The sequence below is a fragment of the Channa argus genome, chromosome 6 (assembly GCF_033026475.1).
Source record: "Channa argus isolate prfri chromosome 6, Channa argus male v1.0, whole genome shotgun sequence".
Classification (NCBI taxonomy): Eukaryota; Metazoa; Chordata; class Actinopteri; order Anabantiformes; family Channidae; genus Channa; species Channa argus.
This window is the reverse complement of record NC_090202.1, coordinates 24,423,281-24,441,835: the sequence shown is the minus strand read 5'-3', so window position 1 is coordinate 24,441,835 and position 18,555 is coordinate 24,423,281. Positions and strand designations below refer to the sequence as shown.

General features: G+C 41.8%; 1 protein-coding gene across 4 annotated transcripts in view; it reads left to right on the top strand.

Moving 5' to 3' along the window:
* The first annotated feature begins 5,657 nt into the window (after positions 1-5,657).
* The window catches only part of LOC137128770 (rho GTPase-activating protein 42), a 59,586-nt gene continuing 46,688 nt past the window's right edge, over positions 5,658-18,555 (top strand). For 3 of the 4 annotated variants that reach the window (XM_067507284.1, XM_067507283.1, XM_067507282.1), the window contains exon 1: positions 5,659-5,965. In XM_067507284.1, coding sequence (XP_067363385.1) covers positions 5,812-5,965 — 154 coding nt within the window. In that variant the 5' untranslated portion in view covers positions 5,659-5,811. Of the gene's footprint in view, positions 5,966-18,555 lie in introns of all 4 variants that reach the window. The other variant, XM_067507281.1, reaches the window with a different exon arrangement.

Here is an 18,555-nt window from a genome sequence, read left to right as displayed (position 1 = left end):
TTAGACTGGGTCAAAAAGTTCGTCCACAAACATGAACCCAGTTCTCATAAACTTCGGCTGAACGTATAAAATCATTCAAGCAAAGCTGCTGAAGTCCAGCTTTTGATGGGGGAAATCTCAAAGTCGTGGCATCACGTCTAGCCCAAAAAGACACTCGAAAAGGATGTCTGGTCAAAAGCATGGTGCCCAGATGGAAAAGGCCGCAAGAAGGAACGATCCAGTTTTACATGCAATCTGTTGTTTTCTGTCGGCACTGGATTCAATGCCATTAACTCCCAGATGGGTAAAATGAATTGCACAATAAATTACAGCAGTTATTGCATGTGGCTGGTTTTTAACCATGGTTCCTCGAAATTGTCATGTTAAAACTAATGAGCCAGCGTGTTTGTGGGGTTGGACTGCGACAAAAAAACTCTTCCAAAGAGTTTTGTGAGTCCATGCTCCTGTACGAGCGGAGGGTGGAAGAAAGTAACTAAAAAAACAAAAACGGTAAGAAATATTGGATTTAGTACACAAATTATTAAAATTCACACTTGGTTCCTCTTTCCTTTCTTCCAAACTGAATTTGTATTTTTCTTGGTTAAAGGGCAAAGGGAAAAGAATCTCTTTCTGTGCCATAAAGAGAAGTGAATCATTCATTTTCCAACGATGTATTAGATGTGAAATATTCCTCTTTGAGCTAAAATGGAATCAAAGTCTTTTCTGAGGTACGGAGGAAATCAAAAGCAGCTTGAAGTGGTAACCTGCATCCTACGTCTAGTTTTAAAAATAAGAACAAAGGCTTCTCTCCAGTGTAGTCACTCTGAAATCTCTTAAGCACAGTTCTCTGCTTCACAGTTTCACATTTTCACATCCGGTGCAATGATGGGTGATGTACGGAAACGGCGTCGCAGTGTGGGGCCGACGGGCGACGGTGCCAAAGAGCTGTGTGTTCGGCTTAACGAGGGCGTGCTGCGTTTCGGGGGTCTCTCTTTGAGTTCCGTCTGCTCCAAATTAAAGTCAAAGTCCCAGCAAAGCACACAAAGTGTTTGCTTACAAAGCTGGTAGATCAGCGCTTGTAATTTATCACCCAGGCTGAAATTTGTGCCTGGGGTCCACCTGGACAACTATCACCTCATGAAGGTCACTGAGGCAAAAAATAAAAAGCGCTTCGCTCCAACCCGTCTCATGTGCACGGAGAGGATTTGTAAGTCAAAAGCCACAGATACAAGGCTTTGGTGTCTGCTGGTTTGCATCTACTCTCCGGCTCGAGCATTTTCTAGAGGAGCTGCCCTTAACTGGACACCCCACTCCACTCATATGCAGTCATGACATCTCAAGCTAAAAAAGCTGACCAGCCCTATTCTCACTGTGCAGTGAAAAGCAATAACTGGAATCCCTGTGGACACACATGCTTTAGAGAAGCCTCTTTGTGTAAAGAGGAGGTAATCACACATAACTGCTCGAACGTCATCTGGACACAGGAGTCATAAACGAGAGGCCGGCACTTGCCACTTTGGCAGATTGCACTGTCAGGAGGTAAACAACGGAAAGAATGAGGAAGGACTCATCTGATAGGAAATGTCAGAGCATGATTGGATTTGAAAAAAAAAAAACAACAAAAAAAAAAAACGTCTAAATTAGGCTCATTAATCATGAGCTGGGAAAACAGTGACAGGTCTTGTTCTCAAAAGCTCTCCTCTGGAACTAAGCTGAGTGCCACCCGGAAATTGCACAATTAACTTAATACCTGATTTAAATGGAGAGTAGGCATGGCAGTGTCAATTGTTAATTGGGGAAAACAGCTCATATTATTTAGAGGTAATTGCCATCACAAGAAGTCTAGTCATCTAATCCAGTTTTTTTTTTTTTTATGATGCATCCATTTATCTGAAATGCATAATTAACACAATGCTGCTTTATATTCATTTCCACTGTATACATATGTGTGATATTCATTGTGATGTGAAATGTCTTCCTCTGGCATAGTCAACAACTGCTACCCACCTCCTGGCCAGTAGTACACATGTCAAGTGTTACATCTTAAACTCTATCATCTCTGCACTTAAAGATGGAAAATTGAGACCAGCGCATTGAGCAGAAACCTTTTTTTTTTTTCTTTTTTTCATAGTCCATCTCTCAAACATCATCTTTCACCCAATAACCCAGTTCAGTACTGCACATAGCAATTAACTCTGAGCAACAGGGTTTCCACTAATGTATCACATTTCTCTGCTTGCTGTGTCGACGTAACAAACTGCGGCCCCGAGGGCTGCCGCTGCAGAATGATGGCACGAAAGCTGGAATCGACAGGGGCATGTTAGGAACCAACAACCCCCCCCCTCTCACCACAAGAATACCAGACATCCTCTAACATGCACTTCCTCTGCACTGACTTTATCACTACCCCTCTGTGTGATGCAGCGATATCGGGGAAAATCTAATCAGAAATTGCCCGACGTGCACATAACTCATTTTGGAGCTAATCGATGCTTATTCTGCATGGATTATTGATATCTGTTGTTAAGTCTGAGCCTTTTCTTCCATTTGAGTTGCTCATTCTCCATCAGACAAGGCCCATAGCGGCTCTGTTTAATGCAGTGGGGACCAGACTGAGGATGTGGAATATGTGTGTCTCACGTCTAATTTCTTCCCCTACATGTACAAAATGTGAAAGATGTCTCACTCACTTAGTATACGCATAAAGCCCGTGTGGCTCAAGCGTGTGCGTGTGTGTGCGCGCATACGTGCATGCTCATGGGCCGTCTCTGTATGGCTCTCGGCCGGGCTCTTATAGGCGCAGTCGCACAGAAAGACGTGCACTTCGCAGTAGGCTCATGTTTGCATGACTAATATGAATGTGCAAATGCCTTTATGAGAGAGGAGCACAGGGACACAGTTCTCTATTGAGTATCATCTTAATTAAACCAAATTTCCCTCAAAGACTCTACAGGCAGCTATTTTAGATTGCAATTAGCCATGCTTCATACAGCTAACCACTCGTCCACAAGTCTCCGCTGGTGTGCTGTTAAGGCGATATTCTACACTCCTTTTCTGCACAATCCTTCTAAAGGACGCATGCACCACGAATCAACCGCATATTTAGCTTTATTTTTGGAGAATTAGCTGTTTACTGAGCCATTGCCTTTTCCCACGGTCACATCCTTGCCAAATGGAATATGCATATGCGAGGGCATTATTATGGTTGCAATAATCGCATATCCCCCAGGCAACGCGCTGTCTCCGGACGGCGCCGTCACGTGCGGGCTTAATACGATTTCAGTGCTGACCCCGATGAGCGTCACACCTCGCAATCGATCTCTCTGGATTTCTATTCGGCGTCCGCAACGGCCTTCAGATTTTATCAGTGCTAATGCATATTTAAGGAAACAGATGTAGCTGCTGTCGCTAATTTGACGAGTGCACCGTGAGGCCGCTCTTCATTCCTTTTCCATGTCCTGTGGATCACTGTGTCCTTCTGGAGAATGTGTGTGTTAAACCTATAGCCAGCTACTGAAATAAAAGGTGAAAAAACAAACCAGGAAGAGGTGATGAATATCATTTCATCGGGATATGAAGAGAACTGCAGACTGACCTAATGTAAGGCGCAGGATGACCTGATCTTTTGTTGCATGTTTTTCCCTGCAAAACCATTTAGCACTGTGACTGTGGGTTGTGTACCCCGGTCTCACGCCCATGCAAACATCCTATTGTAAGAAGAGTTCAACATCACAAAATCAAATTTGTAGACCTGTCTCATTCAGTTACAGGACACATTGGAAGCAACCTTTTAAACTGCCTCGTTATGCCACATTCATAATGTCACCAGGGTCCCCCAGGTGAGGCAGGACATGCTTGTCAAAACTCCAGCAAACTTTTCCGGGAGGTGCTGCACCAATTATTTTTACCTGATCCAAACAGTCGTTCCTGCATTAGTTTTGAATACACGGCTCATGATTACGGTAAGTGATACAAATGTCTTTTAGTGGAATCCGGGTTCAATAATGCAGTTTGACCTTAGGCCTGGTGGTGGTTGTTGTTGGAGCATGATGTTAACACACACTAACAACTCAGAAGCAGCACCACTGGCCAGAAAGGTTATCTGTCTGAGATGATTTATCTCTCTGCTACCTACAGTCAAACCATCTGTCTTATTAAGACCATGTTGCTGGTTAGTTATTATGAAAGAAGAGTTCAAATTGGTGCTGAGCATCCGGTTATGGTCTTCTACTGATACCTATAAATAATTAATGCACATTCATTTCCGCGAGTGTGTGTGTGTGTGTTGGTTCTAGTCAAGACTGCAACATCCGCCTCTCTACAGAGATTGGTTTTGCACCTTCCTCAAAGATAAAGCCTCCTCCCGACCCCCGATGCTCTAAAGCACCGTGCATGAAAAATCATCCAGAAGACTTAGTGCCACTGGTGACAGAGCCTCTGCATCATGCCCACCAAAATACGCATTCGGAGTATGACATCATTATCACTATCCTCCCCTGTTGCATGAAGAAATGTGACAAATTCCTCTGACTCCAATTAGGATCTAGTTTAATTACTTCCATTTACCAAGGTATTAATTCAGATCCCTCTCTAATTCCACTGTGATGCATTGTCACCGATAATTTCCACACATTGCACAGTTCACAACTTCAAAATAAAAAATGAATAATCCTTCCGGCGACATTTAACTAAAAAATAAATCTAAGATGCTGCACAGTTGCACCTCAGACGGTGTATGAGGGGGAAAAAAAACAAAAAACAACTACATTTTGTGAATTTGTGAAACAAGCTTCCACAGCACTCAGCTGTTTGTGAAGCAGGAACACAATTTGTCACATTACTGCCAAGAATAGCCTCTTTGGCAGGTTTAAACCTTTTTTTTCCCTTTTCTTTTCTTTTCCCAAAAGCTTCATCAGAATCAGTGTACTCATGGACACCAGCATATTGATGCAGGCTCAAAGCTGGCAGCCGCAGTGGTGGAAAAGTACTACGATTATTTCATTAAGTAAAAGTAGCAAGATCACAATGTAGAAATGCTCTGTTACAAGTGAAGGTCATTTACAAATGTACAAAGAAATACTTGACCAAAAGTAGATGTCTCCTTTCACATTGAGAAATATCAGATTACTGGAATATAAATATTGATGCATTTATGTGATCATCACTTTTACTGTTGCAGCTGGTAGTGATACATCTTATTTTAACAGCCTCATGTGCTGTTGAAATTATTTTTTTATTGGAATTGTTTTACATTTTGATATGTAGCTTGTTAATATCATATCCAGGAACAATATAGTTTCATGTTTTGTATGTATTTATTTATGTAATCATTAAGGCTGTGAAAAGTAACTATATCAGATAAACGTAGTAGAGTATAAGCACAGGTTTGCCTGTGAAATGTAGTCAAAGTATGAAGTAGCAGAGTAGAAATACCTCAAAACTGTACTTCAGTATAGTACTTGGGTGCTTTCCACCGTTGTGCAGGAAACTTTTTGGCCATAATGTCATAATTAAATGAGTTTAATTCTGTTTCTTTTAGTTAAAACCCAGTTCCTTGTAGAGCTGTTCATATTCAGTTTCCTGCAGAAACCGCTGCAAACTAACCAGCAGGAGTCACACGACCTCTTTTTTTTTTTTTTTTTTTTTGGGTAAGAGGAGCCGCAAAGCGGAGAAAGTCAAAGCGGAAGTGAGAAACCAAGTGGAGAAGCAAACTTTTTTTTTTAAAGGAACTTGGAAACGGCAGAATTACATCGGAGCTACGCGATGGCAAAGTAAACGCGTCTCTGTTCCGAGTTGCAACCGTCTAAAAGGCTGATTTGTCATTGAGCCACGATGGGTCTCCCCACCTTGGAGTTCAGTGACTCTTTTGTGGACAGTCCGGACTTCAGAGAGCGTCTCAAATGCCATGAAATAGAGCTGGAGCGGACGAACAAATTCATCAAAGATCTCATCAAGGATGGCAACATGCTGATCACTGCGCTCAAGAGTAAGTAGCCCAGCGTGGCCTTTTCACTCCTGCGCGTCCACAAAACTGTCTTTAAGACGTGCAACTGCCTGGAAGCCGCAGGCGACTTGCAATTAGGTGATGTGTTCATTACAGCATATTTAAGTCCTCTGTGTTTGAATGGCCCCGTCCGTCTTTGAAGTCAAGCCACCGGGAGCCGCCGGAGCCTGTGGTCTCCTATTGGGACACGTCTGTGGTGCGGAGCTTTAAGTCGGGACAATTGCACGCATATTTTCATTATTCGAGGTTGTTGTAATTGCAGGACGTGTGTTTGCCTTGTGTGCCCCCCCCCCCGGCTGCACTGCATGCAGAGGCTCGCCTTAACAAAGGCTGGAGTCAAAACTGTTGCAGTGAAATGAATGGGTTTTCTCTTCTCTAGTACCCAGACGTAAGACCACAACCAGACATGTGGAAATCATTAGTGTTGAGTCTGAATTTGCTTTAACTTAATGAAACCTGCTTTCACTCTCGGGGGGGCTTTCAAGTCCCGTGGACTGAGTTTAACGCTTGTGGGAATAAGGGGTTGCATGACTGTCCGGATGAGGATGCCAACACTTTGACGGGGGTCACCATCTTCAAACTCGCACTCCTCCGTTCTGATCAAGTCCTGACGCTGATTAGATTCTGATGGACTTCCCGTTGTGCTGCATCCCCGTAGGGATGAGAGTTTTGTGTGTGTGTGTGTGAAATGGAGAGAGATTAAAATATAGGCCTAATAAATATGGAAAATAGCTGCCTTGAAATAGAAAGGCCACCGCAGTGTGTTTCACAGCACCCAATAACCCAGCACTCAGTGTCATAAATATTTTTTCTCGGGGTCGACCTGGCATGGTCGACCCCCCCCAAAAAAAGCAGAATACTTTTAAGGGTTATACTCTTTTTATCACTACACTTTATTTATTTATTTTTGCTACTTTTGTGAAGACAGTTGTTCTATTGTACGTCACCAAAGCTGAGACGCCATGTAGATGTGGCTGAACAAACGGTACAGACACTATATTGCCAAAAGTATTCACTCACCTGCCTTTAGACCCATATGAACTTTAGTGACGTCCCATTCTTAATCCATAGGGTTTAATATGACGTCGGCTCACCCTTTGCAGCTATAACAGCTTCAGCTCTTCTGGGAAGGCTTTCCACGAGGTTTAGGAGTGTGTTTATGAAATACATAATACACAGTGCTCGCAGTCTTCGCTCTAACTCATCCCAAAGGTGTTCTATCGGGTTGAGGTCAGGACTCTGTGCAGGCCAGTCAAGTTCTTCCACACCAAACTCACTCATCCATGTCTTTTTTTATCCTTATTGAAGTACTATCTCTTGCAAACAACAAAGTATATTAATTTATACATAAGCACATAATAATACAACAAGGACATTGTAACCCTACATTCAGAAACCAAACTTTGTCCAGTAACACTAAACTACTTTTATTGGATAATGTAACAACGAAATGAACAACATACCAAATAGAAATTCTGTTACACATAACTTATATTTAACCCAAAAAAGTGAAACTTGTCACCACAAATGACAACAATGGGACAGTCGACATCAGCTCTCCAGTGACCAATCGGTCGTCTTAAAAAATGGAACAATGATGCGCGTCATAGTTCTCAAACTCTCTGTCCAGAATCTTAAATTCCACATCTAGATCGTGGGGAAGAGCTGAGTAAACACACACCGACAGGGCAAAGCAGTTAGAAACACGGGAAAACGTTTTAGGTCCCACTTATTGTCCTCATTTCGCTTTTCTGATGATTCTGATCTCCCTTCACTTGGGTTAACCACGGCTACAATTCATGATCGCCTATCACACATTTCTTCTCGCTTAAAACTGTATTTCGAAAAAGTTACTATTTCTCACAGCAGCTCAAGGCCGAAGCTATTTCCTGAAGAATGTCAGTGGGCAGGGTACCACAGGTGGATAGGAATGTCCTGCTGAATGGTTTATTCAAGCAAGGAGAATACTCTGTAGCAGGATGTCAAAGGTCCATGCAAGCGATTTAATACTAAGTAAGACCTAAACGGTTGAAGTTGTACTCTGCATGTAAGAGAGTGATTTGGCACCTTTTAATAGCGTTTGATCGGGGTATTGATGCGGGAAAAGTGCCGAGCTAAGGCCCCATTACATTGCACTCTCTGTGTCCCACCAAAGTTAACACAAAGGAACGTTAACCAACTGGTGATGAAGCTCCACTATAGCAGCAAACAGCTCAGAAGTCCGGCCTAAACTACAGAGCTGTGTACAAGGAAATTGGGCTGTATTTGTGTTTTTGCTGTAGCAGCGAGTGGGTTACTCCATTACCTAGAAAGGCCGGTTTCAGTTAGTGGAGAGGTGAGAGCACAGGAAGTTGAAGGCAGAGGTGAATTATTCATGGCCTTTAACTTTGGGCGCCACCGACGTTTATGGCCCTTTATGACCTGCCATCAGTTGTGACATTAACGGACGACCTTTTAATGGACCTCTTTTTCTTTTTTTTCTTAACGTTTCAAAGTTAAACAGTGTACCATAATTCAGCCGTCTTTACATGTGCTGCCTGAGTGGATGAGTCCTGCTGAGTCAAGGTTGACTTTCATGTTAATACGTTACTTGTAAAACCGTTGATCTACTGAAACCACGCTTGGGTTATGGGTCTCACTCCAACAGTGAGTGTATGAAAAGTCATTCATGTGTGGTTAGATATTGTGCTTTGTTTCTCAGATACTCTTTGGTTGGATCAATTATTTAATAGTCACAAAAGACTCTAGAAAGGCAGCGTTTTGGGCTAAAATAGAGGCTGTGCTGTATGGTAGTCTGAATAATTTGTTCCATGTGCGAGTAAACTGCTTTTCTTTACTGTACACACCTGGTGTAAATACCAACTGCTGTATTTTATTAATTCCTGCAGTAATTGAATGCACTAAAGCCACTAATTATCCCTTTGTGAATAGTTTGGAAGAAACCATATGAAGCAAATAATGATACGTACCACAGTTACAATTTATCAGTTTGTTTACAGCTCACCATAAAACTGTTACTTAGCTAAAACTGTAAAGAAACTTTAAGGCAACATTTCCCAAACATTTTTTTTTTTTTTTGAGTCGTGTGAATGTCTTAGTAGGTCTGAATTTAGAAAACACAGTGAATTATAATGTGAATTAATATCGGTCCCTCGAAGATGTCGCCAACGCGTTTTGTGCTTGTTGCGGCAGATTTGATTACATCTTTTCTAAAAAAAAAAAAAAAAAAAAAAAACTTGTGATGCATGTTGCAGTGGTTTTATGATGTTTTAAATTGGCAAGGTTGTGCAGAATTCACAGGGGATTGTTTGAATTAATTGTAGCGATCGCAAAATTTAAAATTCCTGAAGGGACTATAATATGCATAATATGAATTACATTATACTCAAACTGCATAAAATTAAGGAGAGTGTGTGTTGCTTTATTTGTAAGAGTCAATTTTACCTTTTTTTCCCCCCTACTCTTTATGTTTTCTATAGTATATATTGGATTAATACCAACGGGTGACAAACTAAAGGAAAAACCTGAAGGAGTGAAGAATCCTAGCAAATGTCATACAGGTGCACTGCAGTGTACAATTGAATACATAATTAAATGCATAAATGCTGAGCAGGCCCAGCTGATTCTGATGTTGGATCAAGATGGCAAGAGGAAAGATCTAAGTGACTTTGAAACAGGGTTCATTGTTGGGGCTTCAGTCGCAAACACGGCTCAACTGGCGAGTGTTTAGTAGGAGCAGTGACATTTGCATTCAGGTCCAGAGGAAAGACGTCAGTAAATAGGGTTGGAAAGCGTTGTTGACTCGACATTTAATGACTGTGGTGCTTTTCTATTGCAATATGCAAGGAAAAACAAAAGAGCCACTTTTCCTCAGGTGACTGGGGATGGAAATGCAGAACGTGATTGTTTCGGCAAGAGCGAAAATGACATACAGAGGCACATTATTGTGGCACTGCAGTTCATAAGCCCCTCATTACAAAAATGAATGCACATTTAAGAGTTCAGTGGTACGAAAGCCACAGGCCCTGGTTGACAGAAGTGGGGGGGAAAAAGTGATCTGGTCAGATGAGTCATCCTTCACCATATTCTCATCCAATGGGTGAGTGCATGCGTGTTGTGCACCAGGAGGCATGTAGCCGACGTGGTTTGGGTCCACTTACCCCCTTAGAGTGAAGGGTCACAGCAAGCCAGTACAAGTTGTTATGAACGATCACATGTATCCTGTGATGAAACACTAGTATCCCGGAGGAGGAGGGGGCACTTTCAGGAAGACGGCGTCCTCCTCCATGCTGGAACTTTTCATCATTCCATTATTTATTATTATTTATTTTTCTTAAAAGTGCTTCTTGAACCAACCCTTTAACTTCCACACTATGAAATTTGCAAAAAAGATTATGTTGCTGCCTCATCATTTAGCAATATTTCAGCTTTTATTAGTCATATTACCCAATCGGGAAGGAGATATGCAAGTCAGCCAGCTGGTTGAGCTGCCAGTTCAGGGTAATTTTGGGCTGGTTGACTTGTCCTGTTAGGGTTATACTAGACACGAATGGATACTTTGAGTAGTACTTTGAGTACTTGAGTAGTTGTGTGTGTGTGTGTGTGTGTGTGTGTGTGTGTGTGTGTGTGACTCAAATATAGTATTGCTAAATGTTCACACAGTTGTACAGATTCATACAATATAAATATTGAAGGTGTATGATGTTTTTGAGCTATGATCACTTGTTAAACAACAGTGATCACCAATCAAATGAATGGCGCTAATCTGCAATCCAGAATTGCATGGGTGGCTTCAGACACCTCTATCTCAAAAAGTATAAAAGCCAAAGCTTGGATATTTACACATATGAATCAGGATTCATATAATCAATGTTATGTAAACTACTCATTGAGTGGATAAACATCCAAAGAGTTTTTCAGAGTTTCTACTACAGCAAAATACCGGCAAAAACAAGGCCAACTGTGCAGTTACAATGCCAGTTAAAGGCTTAACGAGTATGAAAGTGATATTATACGAAAATCATATTCTATGGCTTTCACACTCATTAATAATTCTGTCTACCAAGTTCAAAACTCCAAAAGAGCGAAGACCTTTCAGAAGAATAGTGCTTGGTGCATTGAAGCTGTCCTGGTACATGTAGTTGGAATAGATGGAGCTTAGCTGTTGCCTGTAATTGTTTTCAGAAAGCTTTTTAAAAGGCACCAAAGATCAGTTTATAGTGCGGCGACACGTTCTACTCATAACAACGATGCACGACAAATGAAAAGTCCACATACTGGAACACACAGTAGGACCACATGCTGGAGTACATAGTAAAAAGACGAGCTGCATCAGGCCAACAGCTGTATTTGATTATCTAAGCCAGGCTACTGGGTCATACAGGAAGAATACAGAATGACAGAGGCACCGTCAAATATGATGAAACTGAGTGGTTCCCCTTCATGTTCAGAGTTTCTTCAGAGCAGACGGGAGGAGAAGTGACTACACCTATTTTGCGGTTGCAGTCTGTGGGAGAGAATTAAGTCACGCCTTTTACCAGTCCATTCAAATTCTGCGTCCACAGATACATATTTTGATAAGAAAGTTTTCCAAACCCAACCAACCTGATGTCACATTATAGAAGAAGTTTGCGCTGAAATTAAAAATTAATGCAGATATTTAAACCACTCAAAAACCAAAATGTAGAAAATGGCTGTAAAATATAATGACGTGGCTTTCAAAAGCAATTACTTGTGTTTCCAAAGTAAAAACTTCAGTTTTCATTCAAGTATGACCCCTTTTATGTTCAGTTTTTCTGGCACACACACTCACAAACACACACATACATTCACTGCAACTGAAATGATGCAGACCTGATCCGTGGCCTGGGAGCTAATGGCCTAAAACAAGTGGTGGCTTCACCTGCTAGTGCAGACCACCAAAATAAAACACACGTACCATGTTAGTTTGTTCTGACAACTCCATGAAGCATGGCCAAGGGGCAGACGGAGAACAGACAAGGAAATGTCTGAAAGGCTGTGGGTGGATTTCCGTTTGGATGCTCTTACAGTCCAACACGGTGCTCTCGGTGATGACAACAGTAGCGGCTGTAGCTGCTACGAGACAGCTACTCCTCACAGGGACCGGAGACAGTTGCCTGCTCCTGTCTGTCTGAAGGTACAGTCGCATCAAAGTTCACTGTCCTGTCCGTGTGTATGTGAAATGAGGTGAGACACGTTTTCTTCGGGTCAAATATCGATCTGCTCCTTCACTCCAGAGCTCCGTCTGAATCAGTCTCCAGCTGAGGGTTGGCAGGATTAAAAAAACTAAAAAGACATAGATTATATTTTAATTTTAAATGGCAGGCAGAATACAGAAATAGAAGCTGCTTCTACTGTTCGTAGTGAGTGTGAGGACAGTGACAGAGGGTAAAGACACCGAAGCTCAAACTTTTCTCCTCTGCTGCTTGGTGACAAAGTTGAGATTCTCATTTTAGCGTCATTCAATTTCTCATTCGCCGTTTTACTAAAATTTACTTGTAGAAATATGTGAGAATGGAGTCACTGTTTAAAAGTACAGTTAGGGTACAGTTAGGTTTTTTCCCTCCATAAATAAGAGAATTTTCAGCACAACACTGATGAATGGAAGGATTAATTGAAGCATTGCGTAACATACTGCAGTAGTTTTATCTAGGTGTATCTAATAATCTGTGAAGTAATATATTGTGAATATTGCATCACATTGTTTCATAGTTGCTGTAGCATTGCTCATTTCCTGGAATCGCTCACTGAGAATCACAACTTTGTCTCAGAGTAATGGAAGAACAGTAAATTTTTCCTCAGGTTTATGAAAAGTTTCATAAAACGTTTCAAATTGTGTACAACTGTAAATTAAGTGGGCACTACTTGTGACCACACAGCACCACGGGCGTCCCGTCTGCAGTGCCGTCCTGTACTCTTCGTACTTATTCAGAAAGTGTGGGTTACCCGGCCAAGTCCCAAGAAAATAATTTTCGACATTTATGCTTGAGTTGTGTGTAGAGTGCCGACACTATACAGTGTCATTTAAATTAGAGGACAAGCATTAAGACATTCTTTCAGCTGTGTGACGCTGTTAGCTGAAACTTTAACCCACACAGAAAAAAAAAAACACGGCTCCAACAAGCCTCTAGCTGGTCCCAGTGCGGCGGAGGCCGCCTCGGGGGCCTGCTTAGCCTCTGGGCAGTGGCTCGTGTCCTTCACGCATAATTAGCGCCGATTTGTTGAACAACAAGCCGACTGCTTGTTCCTCACTCTTGTACTCAGGATGCACTTTAGGAAATTGTGTCTTATTGCTCTTCATGTGCTGCTGCAGACCTGGACCTGACCCGTTCTGCAAAGCTGTTGAAAAATTGAAGGCGTATTGTGCATGTTGACGTTACCGCTAAGCCCATTATTTTTTTTAAAGGTGTTTTTTAATCTTCATACAGTCACATTAGCTCAGTCCTGTCCTGTGGAAGGCAGCCCATCATTATGTTAGCTGGCTGTGTCTCTATGGCACCGCCCTGTGCCCACGCTTGTTCACCAGCTACAGAATGACACTTCCTCCCTTGGATAGATGCAGTAATGAACGGTTGACACGCATGGGGGGTTGTTGTTAGAAAAACTACACTATTAGCAAGTCTGTAAACAGCATCTTCACTTGTTCCTACTGGGACTGCATACAGATAAAGTATTTACGACAAGAAAGCTGTGGTTAGTCACTTTTAAACAGAACAGGAGATGTGTGGACTTTATTTTTATTTTTTATTTTTTTTGTCTAAAGGGGGCTTCAGTCGCTTTCAGCATTCGGGAACTCTTAAGTGTTTGTTTGTCTGAGGACAGATGATGCTCCCAAGGCTCAGCCACAGGAAATGTCCTGTAAACATGCTTGTGTAACCATCCCCCATCCTCGCTCAGATAGCATTTGGCCTGACATCATCTTGGTTGGGTGTGTGGGTGTGTGCATGTGTGTGTGTGTGACTGTAAAACAGGCTGTGTGTTTCAGGATTAGACGATTTCTAATGTACTGCTGCTGCTTTGACGCATTTGAACTCATGTAATGGAAATGAAATACAGGAGTACATTATGTGACTTGCTCAGCAATAAAACCGAGCCGAGCGGTAAGCACCGCTCGTGCAGCAGCGCGAGCGACTCGGTTGTTTTTGTGGACAGATTTTGATAAAAGGATTAGACGTTGTATTCCTAAAAGCTGCTTCCCCTCAGACTGTGCAGGGAAATGTGTTAGACGGCAGATTGAGGTCTGTTCTGAAGTACTCTGTCAGTCAAAGTGATTGTCACACCATTCTAATGCTTACAGTTGCCTGGCAGTTCACGCCGGTGCTTTTGTTGCTTCTTCAGACTGAAAAGGATATGATGATGATTAGATGTTGTTTCTTCCCATAACATTAAAAATTTACTCCTTCCTGGCTCAGCTGGACTTATTATTATACTTATTCTTGCATTATTCATCTTATTTGCATTTGAGTCTTTTTTTTTTCTTTCTCAATGTAAATGAAATGCAGCCCTGTCCAGGTTAATGAAAGCCACTATAGTTAAACATTACCAGTGTGATGAAAGCAAAGACTGTTAAGTGTTCTTTTATTTCTGGGCTAAGTGCTGTTTTCCAAAATGCAGTGCAAGTTTATTAAGATGAAATGAGTCATGTTGCTTTGCACTAATTCTGCTTTAGTAAACACCTCATTCGTTACCTGTTCAAATGGCTTATGCCGAGTTGGCTGACTCACTTTATGAGATCCGTTTCTGCGATGAACACAAGGGTCGCACGGTAAAAGATGGCGAATTCGCATGTGGACTCAGCCTACGCAGATGCTAAACTCAGATTTGGATGGCACGTTAGAAAGTCTCCATGGGCTGCCAAGTTTCATCATGAAAGTGTTAAGACAATAGGGGGCTTTAAATTTGTTTTGCACACCCCTTGCTTTTTAAAATCAAAAGCGTGTACTTTGCTAATTGTGTTTGCCTTGATTTAAAAACAAGGAGGCTGTGCACAAAATAGATGTTTTCCACAAAATAGATGTTTTCCACAATCTTACGTATGAAAGGTCCAATGCCAACCATCGTTATAAATGTGAAATTCTGCTTTTTTTTATTTTTTCCCCGAGTGTATTTTCTTTCAGAGGCCAGTTCATCTTTGTCAGAAGTTGTGTCAGATGTGTTGCCTTTGTGTCTTCTGAAAGAAAATCTCTCAACTCAGTATAAAGGCTGTAGACTTGGTGATAAATGGTGAAGGCTAGCCTGACTTACTTTTTTTTTTTTCTTTTTTTTTTTTCATTCCAGCCGAATTGCAGGGCTAATAACTCTGATCTTTTTCTTTAGAGCTAAAGAATAGCCTGTAGCGTTGCATCAGCCTCATATCAAACACCCAGTGTCAGCATCCCCCACCTCTTCAATTGTTTTCGGCGATGTAGATGGACAAAAACAGGCGAGATGTCCGACCGAAAGCAAGGCAGATGTGCATTCTGTTTGGTTTGAAAGGGTCACCAAAACATCTCATTTAGCTGCAAAATTGAATCAATCAGTTAATAGCAAACATACCGGTTATTACAGGTTACTGGTTATGTGTATTCTATCGAAATACCACAGACGTGTTTAGTAAAATGTCAGTTCACCAGTTCAAACTTGGCCAGGCTTTTTAATTGCAAAGTGTGCTGGTTACAGGCTGTATCACTGCACCCCAGAGACTACTTAATATCTTGCAGTCTCCTCCATTCATGTTTTATTCAGCCATATTAAGACCTCTCTTTGGCTTTACAATCAGTTCACAGGTTGACCAGCTGCCACCTGAGGTTACTGCCTACTCATACTACTACTGCGCAGAAACTGGAGTTATTAGGAAAGACTTTGTTCCAGTCAAGTTCTTGCGGTGGGAAACGTTCGGTATGCTCGGGGAGTGCGAAGCCCCGTCTCTTTGGTTCTCTTCACACAGCTACACTCCCCTTTCCTGCTGGGAGACTGACAGGCGAATCTAATGGTAAGCAGGTGGAAAAGGCCTTACCTGAAGTGCCACTCCCCCCGTTACGATCCCTCCAAGTGGAATCAAAGTGCCACAATGCACCCTACTGTTGCATCAAAGGGATCTCCCTGCCTCTTGTTAAACAGCAGGCCTCTTTGAAGACCATCTCGTCTGAAATCTGCCGCGTCTCGCTGCTATTATAAAGTAGACACAGTGTTTCTTACTACGGTTTGCCGTCTCCATGGAAGTGGTGCATTCTTATAGGACTTTTTTTTTCCCCCTTTAGTTTGTTTTTGCTTTCTTAAATGAAAGATAAAGATGTATAGTAACGCTTGAAAATGTTAAACAGAAAACACCTTGTGTGCATTCTCAGTCGTTTGAGGGGAAGTGTAAATGTGAAGCCATTTACCAAAAGCTGGAGATGAATTCTTTATTGTGCAAATTGTTGCTTTTTAATGGAACACGTTTATGCCTGTGACTGGAGGTTTTAAAAGCTTTTCTGCACTAATTTTGTTAAAGCGCATCATTAAAACCCCTAAGACTATTTGGAGGAGTGAAAGCACAACAAGGATGCTGCTTAGTAACTACCATTGTGATGAGTATGTGAGTCACATAGCACAGAGAGCTGCAAGTGCACTACGCCGATGTTCTAGTATGCCTCAACATGTAGGTGTGAGCGAGACATTTAAAAAGATGTTTTATATGTTCGTATGAGAGTATAGCTGTATGTTACTAACTACGTTAGTTGGTCATATCAAAATGTGTTTATTCCAAGCTTTGTGCAGTTTGTCTGTATTTGGCAGAATGATTTTTTGAAAGTATTCATTTTGTCCTTATGACCTCACCATTCAGGTATTTTCCACATTTTTCCGACACACTGAACTTTCTCTAATATGAACGATTCATTTCTCGTTACAAAATACTTCTGATTAAAAGATAGAATACTTAGTCATTGGATAAACAATTTATTATGTTGTTATAGACACAAATGTCGTAACAGCATAGACACTGACAGTCCGTGAACACAGCCTTGATATGCTGCCTTCAGCTCATCATGTTATACACTTTACAGGCAGCAACTGACCTTTCTTGTCCATATAATGCTGTTAAAGCCGGGGGGGGGGGGGCTGAAACCGAAATCAGCTGTCAGTGGGAGGGCAGCCGGGTGCACCCTGGACTGATAGCCTGTCTATCACAGGGCAGACACAGGAGAGAGACAGACACTCACATTCACACCTAAGGGCGATGCATGATAAACATCATAATCTAAATGCGGTGTACAGCTGTAGGGTGTTTAGGTTTTGTCTGCGTCTTAAAAAAAATGTGTGTATTGTTATCAGCGATTGTCAATACCCGGGTTTGACCAGGTTGCATTGTCTCACTGTGTGTATGTTCGGTGAATGTCAAGTGTCTCAAAGCAATTGGCCACCCGAATCCCCGATATGTTGTGTGTGATGTGTGTGCATGAACGCTCGTCTGTCTGTCAGGAATGGGGGGTGGGGGGGTGGGGGGGGCTGGAGTCAATATCACATAAGCAGTATATGGACCAGAAAGGTCAGTTGTTGCCTGTTGAATATATAAGATGATGATCTAAATGAAGGTGGAGGCTGTGGAAAATCATTGTGTGTATTTTGATTTCTATAGTATTAGATATACTTTCAATATGTAGTGTGAAATATAGGTGTATTCATTAATTATTTTTAGGGGCATGACATTTGTGTGGTAAAGCAAGATGGCAAATGTTAGAAAATATAGCATGGGTGAAACCTTTTCTTGTGTATGACACATACGCTGCCACTGTATATTGCATAAATGCGGCTCCTTAAATTAAAATTGTTGTCCTCACCTCCTGAAATAAGCACATACTTGAGCTTTTTGCAAGAACAATGCAGACTTTTCTGCAGTGTTTTTTTTTGTAATTTTTTTCCTTTCAGGGGTCGTCAGCATATGGAATTTAGTAGTATGCGGTTGCCCTGGAGATGAGATAAAAGAGTGTCCCAGGGGGCTCTGCTATGGGGTGAATGACAGCTATAGCCCTCTCTCACGTCTCGCACACTGGACACTAACTGGGAAAGCTGCTCCAACCAGTCATGTCTTGGCTGGGTGGTCAGAGCTTTACTCGACAGGTTTGATTAAAACCCGCACAGGAGCATGGTACACCATAACTGTTGTTCTTTCTGTTATCCCTGTGTGCGTGCCGGCTGTGCGAAGAATCATTACAGCAGGTCAAACACTGTGTTAGGAAAACTGCTTGCAGTGAGAGATAAAATGTTTGCTGAGTAAAATAAAATTAGAAGGCGGCGTGTTAAAATGCTTGTGTGAGAAGTGTATTAATGTGGAACGGTTTCAAAAAGAGGTTGTTCTCGTTGTTTGCCTGCTCCTTTTATTTGCAATACAGTAGCTCTTTTTTTATTTCACTTCATGTGGTAAATAACATCTTCAGATTCAGACCTTATTAAAGTTACGCTTTTCTTTTATTGCTCCCTTGGACAGCAAAGCTCTCTTTCACCACACACACACAAACACACACACACACACAGACACAGTGTGTGGAATGCACCAAATCCCTGCTTCTGTCAGAGGAGGTGTAGAGGTGTAA